At 40.8% G+C, this 20,204-nt stretch overlaps 1 protein-coding gene across 2 annotated transcripts in view; it reads right to left on the bottom strand.

Annotated features, from left to right (window-relative positions):
- GRIN2A (glutamate ionotropic receptor NMDA type subunit 2A) overlaps positions 1–20,204 on the bottom strand; it is a 371,825-nt gene that overhangs the window by 93,693 nt on the left and 257,928 nt on the right. For both annotated transcript variants that reach the window (XM_081089521.1, XM_081089522.1), the window contains one exon: positions 19,533–19,647. In XM_081089521.1, coding sequence (XP_080945647.1) covers positions 19,533–19,647 — 115 coding nt within the window. The remainder of the gene's footprint in view (positions 1–19,532; positions 19,648–20,204) is intronic.

The raw sequence follows: 20,204 nt of genomic DNA, 5'->3' as shown, positions 1-20,204 counted from the left end.
CTGGTTTGAGGTTCTGCACAATTAAGGCATAGCATTAATTTCATACCCCTAGCTTTCTTGGATCCTTATTCCAAGAAGTGTGACCTATGGATATACTTTTTAGAGCTCACTGGCTAACAAGCTGTAAGAGGAGCAAAAGAAAGAAATAGAAAAAGGAAACTTCAGATGATAGACACACTTGGAAGAGGCACCCTGACCAGAGTGCTGTGTCATTACATGGATAATAATATTAAATTCCCAGGGTTTCGATAGCCCAGTTGCTGTCTATTGTCTCATTTCATTTGACCTTCATGGCGGAAAGTCACAAAAAGGTGAAGAAGATATTATTACAATATTTCAGAGCAGTAAACTAATGTGCAGTCAAGTAAGTTGGATCAAAAAGTACAGCAAATAGAGAAAATAATTACTTTTCTGACTGCTGGCTGAGGACTTGCTTAATCGTATATGTCTCAGCATTCACCTCCTTGTGTGGGACTCAAAGAGAAAACAAAGGGACGATGATTCTTGAGTGTGTTCATCTTAAATTTTGGCCCAACTCCTCTGAAAAAAGAGAATGCCAGCAGCAGGCTTCTAAAAATCCTCAAAGTATAAAGCAAAACAAAAGCCCCATCAAAAACCACCCTAATAACTATCATTTAAAAATCCATATTGCACTTTACATAATAGTTCCCATTTATTAAGTTTTAGCTATTATGTGCCGGGCCCTATGCTAGATGCTTTACATACATTATTTATAATCCCTGCAAGTTATGAAGTGCCTGGGTGACTATGTTCTAATTAATTCACTTCTCTGGTCCTCAATTTCCTCATCTGCAAAACAAAAATAATTATACTTTCTACTGATTAGGGTTGTGGTGAACTAAAAATGTGATTTGTGTATATAATATGTTTGGCTCAGGGCCTATGCCAGAGTCAATGTTCAGAAAATAGTTAGGCTTTTTGTTTTCGTTATCTGAATTGCAATTACATAGGAAACACAAACCCCATGCTTTCTTTTCCCACTTGAATCCTGTGTTTCCCACAACACTGGGTGATGTCACCTGCATCCTGGAATTTGACTGAGGAAGATAATAGAATTTAGTGATCAAAGCCTGGGTTTCAGAATCAGACAAATGGGGGTTCAAAATCCATCTCAGATTCTTGGAAATTAACTTGTTTGCTGTATTATTTCGTTTTCTCACTTGTACAAATGGGGATAATAATAGTCACCACATAGGGGTTTTGTGTGAATTGAGAGAGATCCTGTTTCTAAAGCTCTTTGTGACCCACAGCGAGCATTTAATAAATGGTAGAAGTAATATCTTCACAGAAACCCATTTTTACTGAGGGAAACACTGGTTATCTAAGAAATAACAAAGAATGACAACTTTTCAGAGTAGGCGTGGGTCCCAGAACTAAGTGTTGTCCATGGCCAACTCAAACCTATAAAATTGATCAAACCCCACTTCTCCCCTAAATGTCTCAGCTACTAGCCCCCTATGAGCGCCTCAGTCCATTTCCTCTGACCACGGTGCTGACCTCTCTTTGTCAGCAGGAACCTATCCCTAATCTTTTTTATTTTAATTCAATCTTTGTATTGTATAAAACCTATAGTGAAGTGTTTGAATGCTCTTTTTTAAAATTTTCTTGTTGACACTATTACAGATGTTCTCCCCCACCCCCTCCACCTTTACCCACCTCTATCCAGGTGCCACCCCCACCCTCTGGCCAACACCACACTGTTGTCTGTGTCCATGGACTATGCACATACGTTCTTTGGCCAAGCTCTCCACTTTCTTTCATCCAGTCTCCCCCATCCTCTTCCCCTCTGACTTCTGTCAGTCTGCTCTATGTATCCACAACTCTGGTTCTAGTTTGTTCACCAGTTTATTTTGTTCATTAGATTCCACATTAGTGAGATCATATGCTATTTGTCTTTGCCTGGCTTATTTTGCTTAGCATAATAATATCTAGGTCCATTCATGCTGTTGCAAAAGGTCAGAGTTCCTTCTTTTGTATAGCTGCATAGTATTCCATTATGTAAACATACGACAGCTTTTTGATCCACTCATATACTATGGGCACTTGGGCTGCTTCCAGATCTTGACTATTGTGAGTAACCCTCTATGATCATAAGGGTGCATATATTCTTACTAATTGTGTTTGGAGGTTCTTAGGATATATTTCCAGAAGTGGGATTGCACTACTAGTTATCAAACTATACTACAAGACCACTGTAATCAAAACAGCCTGGTACTGGCATAAAAACATCACACAGATCAATGAAAGAGAACAGAGTCAGGAAGTCAATCCATCTCTCTATCGTCAATTAATATTGACAAAGGAGGCAAGAGGATACATGGAGTAAAGACAGTCTCTTAAATAAATGGTGTTGGGAACAGTGGACAGGCACATGCAAAAATAATAATAATAATAAAACTGGACCACCAACTTACACCATATATAAGAATAAACTAAAAATGAATAAAAGACTTTAATGCAAGTCACAAAACCATAAAAATCCTACAAGCAAACTTAGGCAGTAAAATCTCAGACATTTCTCATAGCAATATTTTTGCTGATATGTCTCCCAGAGAAAGGGAAACAAAGAAAAAAAAGAAAGAAATGGGAATACATCAAACTAAAAAGCTTCTGCACAGCAAAAGAAACCATCAACAAAAACCCACTATATGAGAGAACATATTTGCCAGTTAAACATATGAGAAGGGGTTAATTTCCAAATGATATAAAGCACTTACACAGCTCAACACCAGGAAGACAAACAATCCAATTAAAAAATGGGCAAAGGACCTGAATAGACACTTCTTCAAAGAGGACATACAGATGGTCAATAAACATGCAAAAATTGCTCAACATCACTAATCATCCTAGAGATGCAAATTAAAACCACAATGAGATATCACCTCACACCTGTCAGAATGGCTACCATTGATAAATCAACAAACAAGTACAGGCGAAGATGGTGAGAAAATGGAACTCTAGTGCCCTGCTGGTGAGAATGCAGATTGGTGCAGCCACTATAGAAAACAGTATGGAGGTTCCTCAAAAAATTACAAATGGAACTGCCAACCCCTTATCTTCTGGCACTGATTTGGAATTGGAAACTTTGCATTAGACACATCCTTGTCTCCAACCTCTGTCCTGGTTGATTGATTGTATAACTTGATGGGTGTCCCATATTTTTTAATCTTTACCCAGTTTCAAAGCATTGACAATTCCCAAATGCAAAACTAGGGTATCATTTTAGTAACAAAACTCAAGAAGTCTTTCTGTGTTGATTCAAGTTACCAACTCAAATGCTATCTGGAGAGAGAGTGTGTATGGTCCTTGCTGAGGAGCCTTGAAGAAGTCACCCATCCTCTCCCAATCTCAGTGTCCTCCCCTGTTAAATGGAGGTTAATATCCCTGCTGCCCCTACAGAAAGAGTGGTTGTCAGGATCCAATATCCAAATCTGATTCTTGCCCTCCTTTCCTACCTTGTATCTGCCTGTCCTATTTTCTTCAAGCACATTTTCATCAGGCAAGAAAAAAAAATGCCATTAGCTATAATCTTCTGGCAGACTTAGAGATCAGCGCGGTGGGGGATGATATGAAAAATCAGGATTCTTCCAACCCAGATGGTATGTTTTAAACTTAAAAGTTAGACACAACATAAGAAAGAGGCCATCGTTTTCTTCAAGTCATTCTACAAATCCCTTCAAGGGAATAAAAGTTGATTCCCTTGTCTTTTCTCAGCTTCGGATTTTTCCTTCATATGCATTTCCAATAGACTTCATTTGCACACTGAGAGAAATCAGTTGGTTCAGTCCCTACCCACTTCCTTCTCAAACAAGTCCATTCAGTCTTTCAAATTTGCAAAATTATAATTCAAATGGAAGGAAAATAGACTCCAAGAACTATAGATCTGATTGTAATGTCCTTTAAAACACGTTTTCAAAAGACAATGACTACAGATAAGGAACCATATGGTGGAGTAATAAAGAACGAACAAGCAGCTTACTGCAGGGGGGTGGGGGGTGATTTATACCTTCAGGTTCCAAGAAGAACGCTGATTGGCTTTGCCCAAAGATGCAAGAGACTGATTATGTGGCAGATTTGTGTGCAGCTCAGTGGGATGCTCTGAGCTCAGCTCAGGAAGAGGAGCCTCATTAGTGAGGGCATTGTGCACCTGTAATAGCCCTTCCTGCACACAGGGGGACATGTCCCCATACAGGGATGAGGGGCTCCCAATGTAGTTTTCATAATTAATGCAATGACAGCCTTCACTACTGATTGATACAAAGAACCCCCACCTCTACCAAATGGTGTCATAGAAAGAAAATGGACTTTAGTATCTGGCAGGCTTGAGTTGGAATTTAGACAGCGTCACGTGCTCTTTAACCTTGAGAAAGGTCATCAATCCTCTCAGAGCCTCAGTTTCTTTACATATAAACTGGGGGGATAGGGGATCTTACTTAGGCTGAATGTCTGTTAAAGGGAGATGAAAGTAATGCATAATACAGTCCCTAGGCTATAACCAGGGCACAGCAATTATTATTTTTATTGTTAATTATGTTATAAAAGGTGGGGCATTATCTCAAGTTATCAGGTGGCCAATGTTTTGATCTTGGCAGTCTAGAAAGTACAGTAAGTCTTCCACAGCTTAGAGATCAATGCTGGGAATATTCAATCCCTCTCTATCTCTGCCTCTCCCTCTGGCCCAAGCCAGGCTCCAATGCCAAAAACACACAGAAAAAAAACAGCATAGGGGGGTGCATGCTACCGCTGCCAATAGCACAGCTGAGAAAGCCAAACTGCAGCTCCAGAAGGCAGCCTGACCCAGCCACCTGTAGCCAGAAGCAGACTGCTGGGCTGGAGCGCTTCGCTGTTCTGTCTCTTTTCTTACAGACCAATGTCATTCCCGTCTGCACCAGCAGCCTGCAGGTGGGAAAATAACAGAGACTGACAGAGACAATGCTGAGAAAGCAGGAAGCAGGTCCAAACGACAGACCGCTGAGGTCTGGTCATTGTAGGTGGGGTGGGAAGTAACTCAGCTGCTGCTAACCAGGTGAATTATGAAATGAAGAAAAATAATGAGGACCTCACATGTTTGTAATTGAGCCAATACAGTGGGTCAGATGACCTTCACCCTTCGAATAAAGATTTATTCATCCTTGAGGACAAGGGCATGCATTAGCTTTTCTCATTCCTTTCATAGCACCCAGGTTGGGTAAGGAGCCCGGTGCTCAAGGCTTAATGAACTACACTATCAGCAGTCCTCTTACTATGTTGTAATTGAAAGTCCATTTCTCTGTCTCTGCCAACAGATTGTGAGCTTCCTGATGGCATGGATATTGTATTTTTCACCTCTGCTTCACCCATACCTACCACAGGTCTGGCACAGAGTAGGTTATTGGTAAATACTTGCTAAGCAGATTAGTAGTGGGTGAGTGGGTGGGTTCAAGAGTGGATGACCAGATGATAGAGAAAAGACAGTTGTTCAGATGGGTTGATTGATGGGTTGATGAATGGATACATGGATGGATGGATGGATGGATGGATGGATGGATGGATGGCCAGACAGATGGTTTATTAGATGACTGATCATTGGATGACTGGCTTGGTGGATGGGTGAATAAATGGACGGACAGGTAGTTTAATCACATCAGACATTCATAGTAGTTCTTTATCCTAAAGGGTAAGATTTGAGTCTATTTAAAGGGCTAGTTATTGTCATTTTTCCCCTCCACTGAACTTCAAAGGTAAATACTATCCACAAGAATCTCTAACTCTTTTATGAAAATTTCCATCATTTATCCTAGAAACTGTACAAGTGGCGCAATGAGCATTAGACTTGGAGACTCACAAGACCTAAATTTGAATCTTGTCTCAGCTATTGATAAGAAATGTTTCTGATTATCTCTAAGTTTCCCTACTCATAAATCAGAGAATACCACCTGCTTCACGGGGTTATCATGTAACTAAAGTGAAATAATAAATATGAAAGCCAATATTATAAGGTTTGGCATGTCATAGGTACTCAACCAATTTGAGCTTATTCAGAAGCTCACTAAAGTCAATCCCTTTACTTGACTCATTTTCAAAATTATTTTAGAAATATTATATCTTTCCTCCAAATAAACCTCACTCAGAGCACCAATATAGCCACCAGATAAAGCGTTACCATCTCTGGTTAAAGCTGGATCCTGCCTTGGTAACCCCTGCTGGCTCAGAGACCCCTGTGGCACTCTGAAGGAATCCAGCATTCCAGGGAGCATAGAAAACAGCTTTCTCCCACAGAACACACGGAAGTTTCCATCTCCATCCTGCAGTGCTGGGCCTACAGGCCCCTGTTCTCAATCTCCCTGCCTCCCTCCCACCCTCCTTGGCCTCCTCCTTCTGTCAGAGGAGCTCAGGGCTCTGCATTCATCTGCAACACAGAAGAGTTGATGGCCCTGTCAGCAAAATAAAAATGGTTTTTCACTGAGTTCAGGAGTTTCTAGAAATAAGCCTTCCGAGAGGCTTTTTGAATAATTTACTCATCTGAGATCATTTAAATAATCTATTCACTCATTTTCATAATTGATGGCAATGGAAAACTATCAAGGGTGCAGCTTTTGTCTTACATTCATACCATCTGTCAGCTTAATCATGCCCCATAACCCTCGGATAGCTTCCTCACCAACTGGGTTTGGGAGTTAGGTAGCAATGGATACTTTAGGCAACATAGTTGTTGACTCTGGCTCTATTATAGTGCTGCTTGGCCTCAATTCTGCCTTCATCACTCTCACCTTGGGCAAGCCATTTATCCCATGTAGCTTCCAATTTCTCTCCTATAACCTGGAGCTCCAATTATAATTGGCCTGGCATTTATTGATAATCTATTGTGCCCAGTCAGTGTTCTAAGCACTTGATATATTATTTTATTTAATTTTCCCAACAACCTCCTATTTAGATATGAGAAAATACAGAGAATATTATGATATTTAAGCGAAATAATGTATTCAAACATTCTGCACAGGAGCTGAGCTAATGACTTCTGCTAACATCATGATTATCACATCAATCACCAACATCACCACCACCATCATCATCAGTCATCTTTATCATTAACATTCCCATCAATGTATGTTTCTATACAGAGATGTCTTTTCTATGAATTGCTTTTATTACATTTTGGAAGTCTAGAAAAATTTTTGCAGAATGTTGCCTCGCAGGAGAGCACTGGTTCAATTGCTCTTCTTTTTAAAGTTGGGCTGATGTTATAACTGAAAACAAAATAAACAAACAGTACAAGACAGAAACACACACACACACACACACACACACACACAGAAATGACATCACTTATTTTAGTTTGATGTGTTAATTTGTTAGAGACTTAACTATATTTTCCCCACTGTGACCTAACATACTGTACTGTGTGGTTATTTAAAATAGTCACTAAGCATGATGCTAGATGATAATTTTAAATCTTTTGTAATGGCTTAACTTTCCCTCTCTATGGCTCACATAATTTGAGAAACTTAATGATCATTATATAAGAAAACAAATTAAATTTCACACAGACTCTGCTAAGGTAGTGATATTACCAAACCTATTTACAGAAGGGCACTTAACTTTGAATGTGGATTGGGAGGGGAGACAGGGAAGGAAGAGGGGGAGAAGGAGGAAAGAGTTGAGCCATGTTATTTACAGGAATGGCAAATTTCTTCCAAAATGCCTAACGACAGGCCCATGCCTAAAAAAATTGTTTTAATCTGACTGATTCCTCTCTGCCACAAATCTCTCAGCAAACATCCAGCCCATGCCATGCTTTCACGTCTGCTTTTGACATTTCTCTCAGATCCCACTGCCACTTTTCTTGCTTACACCTACATCCTCTTAAACCTGAGCTACTTAAATGGCCCCTTAGAAAAATTTCCTAAAGATTTATGCCAATCACCATTTTATTTCTAAAGAAGAGACTAGTTTATGAGGTTCATATATCCTGGCTTTACGACTTACTAGCTCTGTGACCCCGAGCGAGTTATTGAATTTCGCTGGGCCTCATTGCCTACATTTGTAAAACAGAGTAATAGTAGTAACCATATTACAGTGTTCATGGGAGGATAAGATGAGTTTATGTATTTGAATGCTTAGCACCCTGTGTGGTATATTATCAATACCAAAGAAATGTTAGCTATTACTATTATTATTTTTATGTTTTACTCTCATAATCATTTTTATAGTGCACAAAAGATTACTGAATCGAGTCCTGTAGTCTGTAATTTGAATTCCAGTATGGTCCTTCATGCCCACAATTTCCCTTAGAACAATCTGTATTCATTTTCTATTGCCATATAACAAATTACCTCAAATTGAGCTACTTGAAACAACACCCCGTTATGATTTCATGGTTCAGCAGGCTCAGCTGTGTTTTCTCTTCAGAGTCTCAAAAGGCTGAAATTAAGGTGTCAACTAGGATGGGCTCATAGTTTGGAAGAATCAACTTCCAAACTCATTCAGGTTGTGAGCTGAATTCAGTTCCTCGAGGCTGTAGGACTGAAGTCCTTGTTTCGTTGCTGGTTATTGGCCAGAAATTAAATTCAGCTGCTAGTGGCTACCCACATTCCTTGTCATGTGGCCCTCTCAATGCTCAAATCCCGCAGTCATTCAAATCTTTCTCATGCTCAAATCTCACTGACTTCCTTTACTATCAGTAGTTGCAAAAAAGTCTCTTGTTTAAAAGGATCATGTGATTAGGTTAGGCCCACCCTGATAATCTTCCTTTTAATTAATGAGAAGTCAACTGAAAATACCCTTTTGCTATCTAACATAATTACTGAAGGTATAGCTCATCATATTCATGGTCCCACTCACGCTCCCACTGGAGAGAATTATAGGAAGGTGAGGGTTATTCAAAACACACAGCTATGTTTCTAACACACTGCACTCTTCCTCAGATGGGTCATGGGCACTCTTGCCTCTGGACTTTGACCTTCAATGTTCCTCTTAAATGGAATGGCCTTCCCACACATGTTCAGAAGTCCACATCATACTTATTCTCTGAGAACTTGTTCAAATGAGGAGTCCTCTGTAGAGATGCCCGTGCCCCTCCTCCCTACATTTAACAAAGCTATTCTCTAAATACCAGAGAGTTTTATCAGAAAATCTTTGGTGGCACATTTCACATTATCTCATAGTTATGAGCATTTCCTAGTGCCTTAATAGACTTTAGTTATCTTTTTTAAAAATATATTTTTATTGATTTTTCACAGAGAGGAAGGGAGAGGGATAGAGAGTTAGAAACATTGACGAGAGAGAAACATTGATCAGCTGCCTCCTGCACACCTCCTACTGGGGATGTGCCCGCAACCAAGGTACATGGCCTGGCCAGAATCGAATGTGGGACCTTTCAGTCCACAGGCCGACGCTCTATCCACTGAGCCAAACCAGTTAGGGCGACTTTAATTATCTTAAAAGTTGGTCCATGTCTTATTGCCGCCCTCTACAGTGATTTGCACATAGTAGGTACTCAGGAAATTTTGTTGAATGGAATAAATGTGTGAATAAATAAGCGTTATATATCCAAAATTCGACATACTCTGTTTATGGGAGACAGATTTAACTGGGGAAAAAAATTTAATAACTCAATACTTATTCAGGACTCACCAGGTGACAGGATCTAAACTATATCCATAAACAACACTTTATTTGACATTGCTACTGTCTCATTCATCAGAGATTACTCAAGGCAAACCGAGACTCCAGTTTCCTTATTTGCTTGTCTCCCATATCATTTCTCTTAAGCATTGCCATTAAACAGTGTATTGCAAAGGAATAAAGAGGCATAAAGACTAAAAAGCAAGAACTCTTGATAAGTAGATGAAACCATTTTTGTCAGGGTTACAAGGAATAAATCTGTGCCCTAAAGCAGTGGCTCTGTATCTTTAATGGACATGAGAATCACTAGGGGAGCTTATGAAAAAGCAGAGACAGAAATGATTATTCTCTAGGTTTGAGATAGGGCTAAGGCTTTCTCATCTTTCCCATGGCGATTCTGATCTAGGAAGCCCAATCGAGCACACTTAAAGAATGATCACACTAAACAATGTTCCTCATATAGGGGAGTTCATTAAAAAATGTTTCCATTCCTTCTCATGTTCTTTCTACAAACTCTTATTGAGTCTCAGCTATTGGGCACCAGAGATTTAATGGTAAAGAAAAAAGTGAAAACCTGAAAGCCAACAAACAGTATTCTCCCAGTCACAGCCAGAGTTTATGGCCTCATCAACAGGCTGCCACTGTTTTTCTCAGCTAAGTGAGCACGTAGTAGAAGCCATATATGTTTCTGTCCACTTGTAGAGTATGTAAACAACGCATTTCATTGTCAGCAATCCACACAAGTGTTCTACCAATTGTCATTTACTGGTCTCAATTATGATTTTCCTCCATTTTTCTTCTACATCATTATTGGAATGTGTGTGTGGAAGCAAAGTACAATGTTTGCATAAATACTTTAATCCTTTAGCAGGGTGAACATTTCTGCAGGTTATTGATATCACACACCAACACACACACACACACACACACACACACACACACACATGAAATCTGTGCACATTTCTCATATTCTCACGTGTTCTGGGCCATTCTGGATTAAATGTGGTCTGAGAGTCATGGAGGGGTAGTTAAAATACAGTGATGTAGAAGGGAGGGAGTTAGCATTCTATAACTAGAAATCACTTCACCCCATGCACACAACATTGTTGATGAAAGTCTCACTAGATCTGATAACACATTGCTATGTCACAGTCAAAACTATACACTTCATAGACCAACCTGAGCTTTTTCTAAGATACCCTTTATCATATCTGTTCTAGGAATTCTTTTACTGGCATCTACTTCATAAGGGACAGGTACAATCCCCTTCTTTAATGAGACCAATTGGAAGTTGGAATGGCTCTGTCCACCACAAAAGACAGGGCCTAGGACATGTGATAAATACTTATACCCCAAGCTCCAATGAGCTGATTTGGGTGGAATCTGCTCTACCCAGTGAGAAAAAGGAGGTGGATTTCATTTTAAGGGTAGGAGGAACTCCCTTAATTTCTCCTTTTCCTACTACCAGAATGATGTCGCAATTAGGAATGCAGCCTTTGGGATTCAGGCAGACCTCTTTTCACATTTACTCCCATCACATACTAACTGAGGGATCTGAAGCTGGCCATTCGCCTCTACAAACCTGAATTTCCATTTATGAGGCAAGGATAAGAATGCTGACTTTAGATGTTGACATAACAGAATGGGATTATGGATGTAAAATTCTCCGTGTGCTTCTCGGTTCAGTGTAGCTCTTAATAAATTACCAGAAGTTGTCTAGAGGTCCTTCTTTGCACCAGAAACAAAGCCTTGAGGTAGAGCCAAAGAAATATGAAAGCAACAGACCTATTCCTGATGGGTCTCCTCCAGTCTAAGCTGAAAAGAATATGCAAGCAAACAATTACAGTGCAAGCTGTTTCCACTCTTGGGAGGTCTGTAGAAATGAAGTAGAAAGAACTGAACCCTCTTTGGATTATGCAGATGTAGAATCAATGGATAGAATGTCCTTGGCAAAGAGGGGGAAATGTTCAAAGGGACATGAACATCAGGACATGCTATGCATGAGCAGATGACAACTGAATACGAGGGCCTGGGGGATATTGAGAGGATAATAATAAAGCTTTCTGTGCTGGGGCACAGGAAAATAACCATATTCATGAGAGAAAGATGATGACTTTGACTTTAGACAAGATGGAGTTGGAGGTCAGTGGACGGTCCATGTGGCCATGTTCTGCAGCCCAGTCTGGAGATCGGGGGGATCTGGGCTGGAGGAAGGGACCACAGTGTGGAAGGCAGCTGAAATCAACGGCACCAGTGAGAATGCAGAGTGGTGAGAGTGAAGACGGAGTAGACACATCAGAGCAAGGAGAATGGGACACTTTGTTCAGGAAGACATAATTATGGATCTACCTTATGTCTTCTGGGGCATCTTTGTCATCATTAATTAGCACTTGTCTAAAAAACAAGAGGGTTGTTTTTCTTTGCTATTTAAGGTTTTTGTCCTATTTATGCTTGAAATCAAAAACTGCTTTTAAAAATCTTTCTTTACATACATCTTTTTGTCTCTAACTATATATTCCTTTTAAAGCTAGTCTGTATGTATATACAAGCATTTACAGCATATATACATTTTTTTAAATTTCAAACAAGTATAATCCTAAAATGGCAAATAGGATTATTTCCAAAGCCTTTTTTAGGTAGTTAATAAATGATTTGGCTTGGAAAAATCCAATCTATCACTCAAGGACCAACACCAATGTCCCTACCCTTATGAAGATTTCCCCAACTGACCTGGTCAAGTTCATCCCTCTTTCCCTAGAGATGGCTCAATTATGAGCTATGTGAGGAGAGGGATGGTTTCCTACTCATCCTTGCAGCAGCCCTGGTGCCTGATGGAAAGTTGGTCATAGAGTTGGCACGGAGGGGATATCAGTTGTCCTGGCCTGGGTTGACAACTGGCTTGCATCCAGAGTATTGTTTTCAAGCACCTCTGGGAAGTGTTGGACCACCAAGCTCCGAGGCAGAGCAAAACCACTGTAGAGAAGGTGAGGCAAGAGGCACAAAAGCCCTGGTTTGCAAGAGAAAGCCTGCTCAAACCAGAGTGCTGTGTCTGCTGAACACAGGCAAGCATTGTGCATAGCGCTGGATTAATCCACAGCAGCCGCACACAAAAGGCTCAGCAGAAAGCAAATTCCCTTCTAAGGGCTTGTCACCTTTTGCAAGACACACATTCCATGCTGCTACCTCCAGTGACGCCACTGGGTGACCTCAGAGATGAAAAGACCCTCTCAATCCCAGAATAACAGATCTCCCCTTCTGCGGGCCTTGCCCTCGGCTGACCTGCCGTACCAGGGCGTGCTGCAAGGGGGCGTATTTGAAGGAAAACATGACGGGTATTTTCCTGCTCCACTGGCTTGGTCTGTCTTCGAGCCGGAAGCACAAGGAGTTATGTCTGAAACACTGGATCTCCTGGGAACCAAGAGAATAGACCAGCTACAGGAAGCATTTGTACATTCTAAGCTCAACTCAGCAGCAACTCCCCGAGCTGCCTCTTTGAGAAATTGCTGTATTTCAACAGAAATTTGAAAGAGGACACACAAAATATTAAAAGGGCATTTTCTATATCTGGTAATGGAGGATATCAACGGTAGCCTTCTTTTATGTGATGTTATCACTTACCCTGCAGTGGCCTCCCTATAAACAGGCTCCCTGGCAAATAAGCTAGGTCCAAAGGCAAGGCGAAAAATTTATAGGCATGAGTCAAGCCTGACCTGACCCGGGACTGGTTATGGCCAACCAGGGAGAATGGTTTTACAGCTTTAAAAGGGATCCTCAGATTGTGTAACTTCACAAGGTTGAAAAATAACCCCAAACTCAACATCACAGGCAGAAGGGCTCAAGTGCTGTACCTCCTATTAAGGGTAAGAAAACAACAGCAATAACCTGCGTTTTGGCTCTGCATGTGTAAGATGAAGGAAAAACCAGAATCTGAAAGATGAGTGAAAAAAAGTGAGGATAACCCTAGCCGATTTGGCTCAGTGGATAAGAGCGTCGGCCTGCGGACCAAAGGGTCCCTGATTCCAACAAAGGGTTCCGGTCAAGGGCATGTACCTGGGTTGCAGGTTCCTCCCTGGCCCGGGCCCTGGTTAGGGCTCATGCAGGAGGCAACCGATTGATGTGTTTCTCTCACATTGATGTTTCTCTCTGTCTTTCCCTCTCTCTTCCACTCTCCCTAAAAATAAATAGAAAAATATCCTCCGGTGAAGATTAAAAAACAAAACAAACAAAAAAAGTGAGGATAAGGAAAGCATTCCAAGCAATAATGATAATAAGGATAATAATACTCCAAGTCCCAGAAGCATAAAGGAACCCACTTAGTATGGTGGTAGGGTGGCCACAGGGCACAGTAGAGGTAAGAGAGGAGGAGTCACCTAGGGACATTAATTAGAACCCAATGCTTCCCTCAAACATCACAAATGTAGACAGAATTCCACCCCACCTCCCTCCACACACACTAGAATCTAACTTCCATGAGTACAGAAATTAATTTTTTGTCTTTCTTGCTCACAGATTTCAAACCTCAAGAATAGTGCCTACATAGTAGGCACTGACTAAATATTTGTTGAATGACTGAATAATCAAAATTGTCACTCAGTACTTTGGTGTACCACCTGAAAGAAAAATAAGAGTAGGTGTTCACTAAGCAATGGCTAATGTTGTTATAATTAGTATTCATGTCTGGGAGTTAAACAGGAAATTCAGTAAACATTGGTAGTTAAATGTACTGAGTATCACAATTTGAAAGGTTTAAAAATTTCTTTTAATTAAGGTACAATTACATACAATAAAATAAACGTATCTTGTGTGTTAGTTTGATGCATTTTGATAAATGTTCAAGATAGAGAACACTGTCATAAATCTAGAAAGTTTCCTGTGCCCCTTCCTGTTAATGACCCACAAAAGCAACTATTTTTTTAAAATATATTTTTTATTGATTTCAGAGAGGAAGGGAGAGGGAGAGATAGAAACGTCAATGATGAGAGAAAATCATTGATAGGATGCCGTCTGCAACACCCCACACTGGGGATCAAGCCTGTAACCTAGGCATGTGCCCTGACTGGGAATTGAACCATGACCTCCTGGTTTATAGGCTGATGTTCAACCACTGAACCACCCTGGTCAGGCAAAAGCAACCATTATTTTGCTATCTAATCCCATAGATGAGTTTTCTCTCTTCTTGACCTTCACAGAAGTGGAATCATACAGTATAATCTTCCGTGTCTGGCTTCTTTTGTTCAACATAATGTTTTTGAAATTCATCCATTCTGTTGTGGGAATTACTAGTTCATTCCTTATTAATGAGCAGCATTCCATTTTATGAATATACCATAATTTATTTATCCGTTTCCTTGCTGATGGACATCTGAATTCTTTTTGATGTTTTGCCATTATGAATAAAGTTGCAATAAATATTCTTATACAAATGTTACTTTTGGGTATATGTTTACATTTCTTTGCAGCAAATACCTAGGAGTGAAATGGCTGGATCAAAAGGTTTGTCTACATTTTACTTTGTAAGAAACTGCTAAATACTTTTCCACTGTCGTTGAAAGTTTACATTGCCCCCAGCAATATATAAGATATTCAGTAGCTCCCTATCCTTACCAACACTTGTCATTCTTCTTCATTTTAGCCATTCGGGTGTGTTAAGTGCTATCTCACTGATGTCAAAGATGTTAAGCATGTTTTCATGCTTAAATCAATTTCCACATTTAATTTCTTTTTGTTCTTTTCATTATTGACTTAAGTTCTTTATATATTCTGGATATGAGTCCTTTGTTTAATATCTATATATATAAAACTCTAATATGCAAATAGACCGAATGGTGGAACAATTGAACAACTGAACAACCAGTCCCTGTGACGTGCGCTGACCACCCAGGGGGGCACACGTGGAACATGGCAGGCATCAGCAGCAGGCAGCAGAGCATGGAACATGGCGAGCATTGGCCTCAGCAAGATGGTGGAGCAGGTAAGCAGGGGCACCAAACCAAGGCAGGGCTCTGGTTTCTATCATCGGGGTGAGCCTCTGGTGGTTACTGAAAATTCTTTGTTCCCCATGCGCTGTGGTCCCACCAGGCGCTTGCACCTGTTGCTGGTGCTGGCCCTGCTCACACCCACTGTCAGCGCTGGAGCTGCCACTTGCACCCACTATCGATGCCTGGTGCTGGCCCTGATCACTCGGTGCTGTCAGAAGGTGTGAGTGGCGGCTGCCGGCCCTGATCGCCCCTGAGGGCGTCTCCACCTCCCCCTGATCCTGAGGGATAATTGGGGCAGCAGCCGCTGCTTGCACCCACTGCTGGCATCAGCCCCAATTGCTCTGCGCTGGCAGCAGGTGCAAGCAGGGCTGGCGCCATCAGCTCATGGGAGCGGCAACGACAGGAGTGGGGCTGCCAGCAGACAGGGGATAGTAGCTGTAGTGGGAGGGGCCAGGTGGGGGTGCAGAGGATGGGCCGAGACCCGCCCCTGTGCCCACAGCAACCTCGCAACCCACAGTTCCTTTCAAGGTGCATGAATTCATGCACAGGGCCCTAGTATATTGTCAAATATATATCCTATATAATAAAAGCCTAATATGCAAATTGTCCCCTCGACCAGGAGTTCGACTGGGAGTTTGACTGCTCACTATGATGTGCACTGACCACTAAGGGGAGGCGCGGAACACAGCGGGCGACAGCGACACAGCGCTGGCAGTGGGCTGCAGTGGAGGTGCTGCCAGCTCCAATGGGCCCCAATGAGAGCGGGACTGCGGCGGGATGGTGGAGCAGGTGAGGGGGTGGCACCATGCCAAGGTAGGTGCGAGTGAGGTCCAATCGCTCCACTGATCGCCCTACAGATGGAGACCAGCAGCAGCGGCCGAGGGTGGGGCTGCTTCCCAGCTCCCAGGCACTGAGTGAGCCAGGCAGGGGGCCCGATGACTCAGGTGGAGGGGGGTGGGTAGGGGCCCTGGGGCCCAGAGCCCAGAGGTCAGCTGGGACCTGCCCTTATACTCCAGATGCTCACGCTTCAATTGCCAGCCAGGCCTAGGGACTGCACCCGTGCATGAATTTTGTGCACCGGGCCTCTAGTGTGTGTGTGTGTGTGTGTGTGTGTGTGTGTGTGTGTGTGTGTATACAGGGTTCAATATCTGTGATGATATATATATATTCCCCAGTTTGTGGCTTACCTTTTTCATTTTTAACATGAAAGTTTTAAATTTTGACGGAGGCCAATTTATTACTTTTACTGTATGTATATTGCCTTTTGCATTCTGCTTTCTCAGATTACAAAAATATCCTCACATATTTTCTTCTACAAACTTTATACTTTTAGCTCTTACATTTCAGTTTGAAATTTATTTCAACGTATTTTTATGTATAGTGTGAGGTCAATGTTTATTATTTTTTTCATTATGGATATCCTGTTGATCTAGTACCATTTATTAAAAAGACTTTCCTATCCCCCACTGTCATAATTATTCACCAAACAATTTGAATGTATATTTGTAGATCTATTTTCATTATTTCATCATTAGACAATATGTTAGTTATATGGTTATGAATAACCTTTATCAGATCAAGAAATCTACCTTCTTTATTGTGAATGGACATTGAATTTTGCCTAATGCTTTTGCTGCATCTATTGAGATGACCATATAAGTTTCTGCTTTACCAAGCTTGCATTCTTAAGGTAAATTTCTCTTATCCACGATAAGTATCCTTTTTAATATATTGCTGCATTATGACTACTAATATGTTGAAAAACTGTGTAGTTTGGTGTTATTTCTTTTTAAAATCTTGGTAGAATTCACAGTGAAGCCATCTAGGCCAAGGTTTGTTTTTTTCTTGTTGTTTAAATGGGCTGGTCTTTAGTTATGAATTAAATTTCTTAGCAAATTTAGAGCTATTCAGATTGTTCATTTATTTTTGTGTCTATATTGGAAAATTATGTGTTTTTCAAGTAATTTTCCCATTTATCTACATTGACATATTTGTTGGCATAACATTTTCATAATTTTAATGTTGCCCGGCTAGTGTTGCTCAGTGGTTGACCATTGACCTATGAACAAGGATGTCAGGGTTCAATTCCCAGTAAGTGCACATGCCCAGGTTGCAGGCTCAATCCCAGTAGGGGGTGTGCAGGAGGCAGCCAATCAATGATTCTTTCTCATCATTGATGTTTCTCTCTCTCTCTCTCTCCCTTTCTCTCTTTCAAATAAATATAAATATATTTTTTAGAAGTAAAAATAATTTTAATGTCTGTGGGATATGTAATGTCTGTGATGATATCCCCTCTTACGTTTTTAGTATTGGTTTTTAGTACTTATGTTTTCCCTTTTTTGTATGATCATTCTTGCTAGGAATTATGAATTTTCTTAATCTTTTCAAAGAACTCACTTTTGGCTTTGTTAGATTATGTCTCCATATTGTGCTCTACTTTGTCAATTTTTACTCTTATGTTTATTATTTCCTTCCTTCTACTTCATTAGTGTTTACTCTTATTTTTCTAGCTTCTTAATGAAGAAGCTTAAATCACTGACTTTTCATTTTCCTTTTTTTATTATAAACATTTAAAGCTATGAATTTCTCTCTTTGCACATCATCAACTTTATTGTTCAATTTTGATATGTTGTATTTTCATTGTTATTCCATCAAAAATACTTTCTAATGTCTTTTTTAATTCTTCTTTGATGCGTGGATTATTTAGAAGAGTGTTCCTTAATTTCCAAACATCTATTGATTTTCTAGATATATTTTTGTTATTAATTTTTATTTTAATGCTGTGGTGGTCAAAAAATGCATTCTGGATTATTTCAATCTTTTAAAATATATTTAAACTTGTCTTATGTAGGATTGGTCTAGTTGGTGAATTTTCCAAGTGCACTACTAAGGAATGTGTGTTTTGTAGCTGCCCTATGTAGTCGTCAAAGTTTTCCAAAGTTTCATCATTTCCTTCTGGGAATCCGTCCTTAACCTCCACCCCACGCCGCCAACGTCAATGCTATGGTTGTACAGCATTTTCTTCTGACCTTGTTAACTACAGTATGGTACCCACACTACACCCGGTATCGTCCTGCTCCCCTAGAGTCTCTCAGGGCTCCATCTGATGAGCAAATTGGAGATAAAGCTGCTGAAGTAATTTGGGGTCATGCATTGCTTGTCAAAAAAGACGAGATAACAATATAGGCTTCCTTTTCAGTCTCTTTTATTTCATTCTTCGTATGATATTGTGGTGACTAATTTGAGAGTTCAATTAGGGGGAAGGAGAGAGTGCAACCGGGACAGATACTGTCATTGTATGCATGACATCAACTGTAAATCCCTGTGAAGTCCCCCCTCTCTGGCTCAGGACGTGGTTTAGACGGTATGTGAGATGATTGTTTCTCGGCACAGTGATTTTTTTATAGTTAATATATATGTACTAGAAAATGTGCTTTACAAACAATATAACCTTCTTTTTCAACCTATGCTTTCTAGACGGGGCACACTTAAATTTTGGAAATTAGTTGATTTAAAATAAAAGACTAAGTAAATGAAAATATAGGGGTTTCATCCAGATGCTTAAATGTGTCAACATGAAACAAAATTATGAGGTTTAGGCAAACGGGTGTGATCACTGCTATAGAGTCAACACCTGCTACTGCAATGATGTGAACAAAATCTCGCCGCCTTGAAATTATCCTAAGTCCTTCAAGGACCCTTGCTCCTGAGGGTGGAGACCCCACAGAGAGAGCAGCACACCATTAACAGTGTAGCCGGAAGAAGCAAACACTGCATCTTACAATATTTGGCTGCCTTGTTCCAAAGGCAGCTGCTTGGGATGGGACCTGGAGCAGCTCAACGGGAAGTGATTTGGGAAAAGAAGTAATTCGAGCCCTTGGTTTCCCAGGCTCTCTTCCCTCCCCCGCGTTCAGCACACAGGACACTCACCTTTTCCCACTCTCGGTCCTTGTTCAGCACAATCACCACCAGCCTGGGGTGCACCTGGTAGCCCTCCTCAGTGAAGGACAGGTCTTTGCCGTCCCATGTCACATTGACCATAAATCTAGAAAGAGGAAGAGAGAAAGACAATGTTTTTAAGGGAAGAAGAAGACAGGTGTGAGACCAATGAGTGGATGTCACCATCAGGTAACAGTGAAAAAGCGTACACTCCCAACGCCATCCCCATCTCAAGCAGCCTCCACGTGTGGAAGGGTTAGTACGCATGCCGGCACTGCCCCCTGACCAGGCGCTCTTCCATGAGCCTATACTCATTCTCAGAATGCCCACTCCTGTACAGGCTTTAGTGACTGACTGTAATTAGCACATGAATGTTGTCTTTCTGTCCTGCCAGATCCATATACCTTGTTCAAATGACCTTAAAAAAGGATTCGAAAGCATGTTCTATCGTGTTTTAACAAGCTTCCCTACAGGAAACTCATAAACCACATGACCCACAACTTCAAAGACATAATTTCCCCTCCATTCATTATTCATTCAACTAATATTTATTAAACATTTGCTGCGTGCCAGGAGTTAGCTAGTTGGCTGGGAATAAATAAGGAAACAGACATGATCACTCTCCTCATGAAGCTGATAGTCTAAGGGAAAGTACAGGCATTA

Source organism: Myotis nattereri (genome assembly GCF_964212035.1).
Source record: "Myotis nattereri genome assembly, chromosome: 4".
Lineage (NCBI taxonomy): Eukaryota > Metazoa > Chordata > Mammalia > Chiroptera > Vespertilionidae > Myotis > Myotis nattereri.
This window is presented reverse-complemented; position numbering and strand designations above follow the sequence as displayed.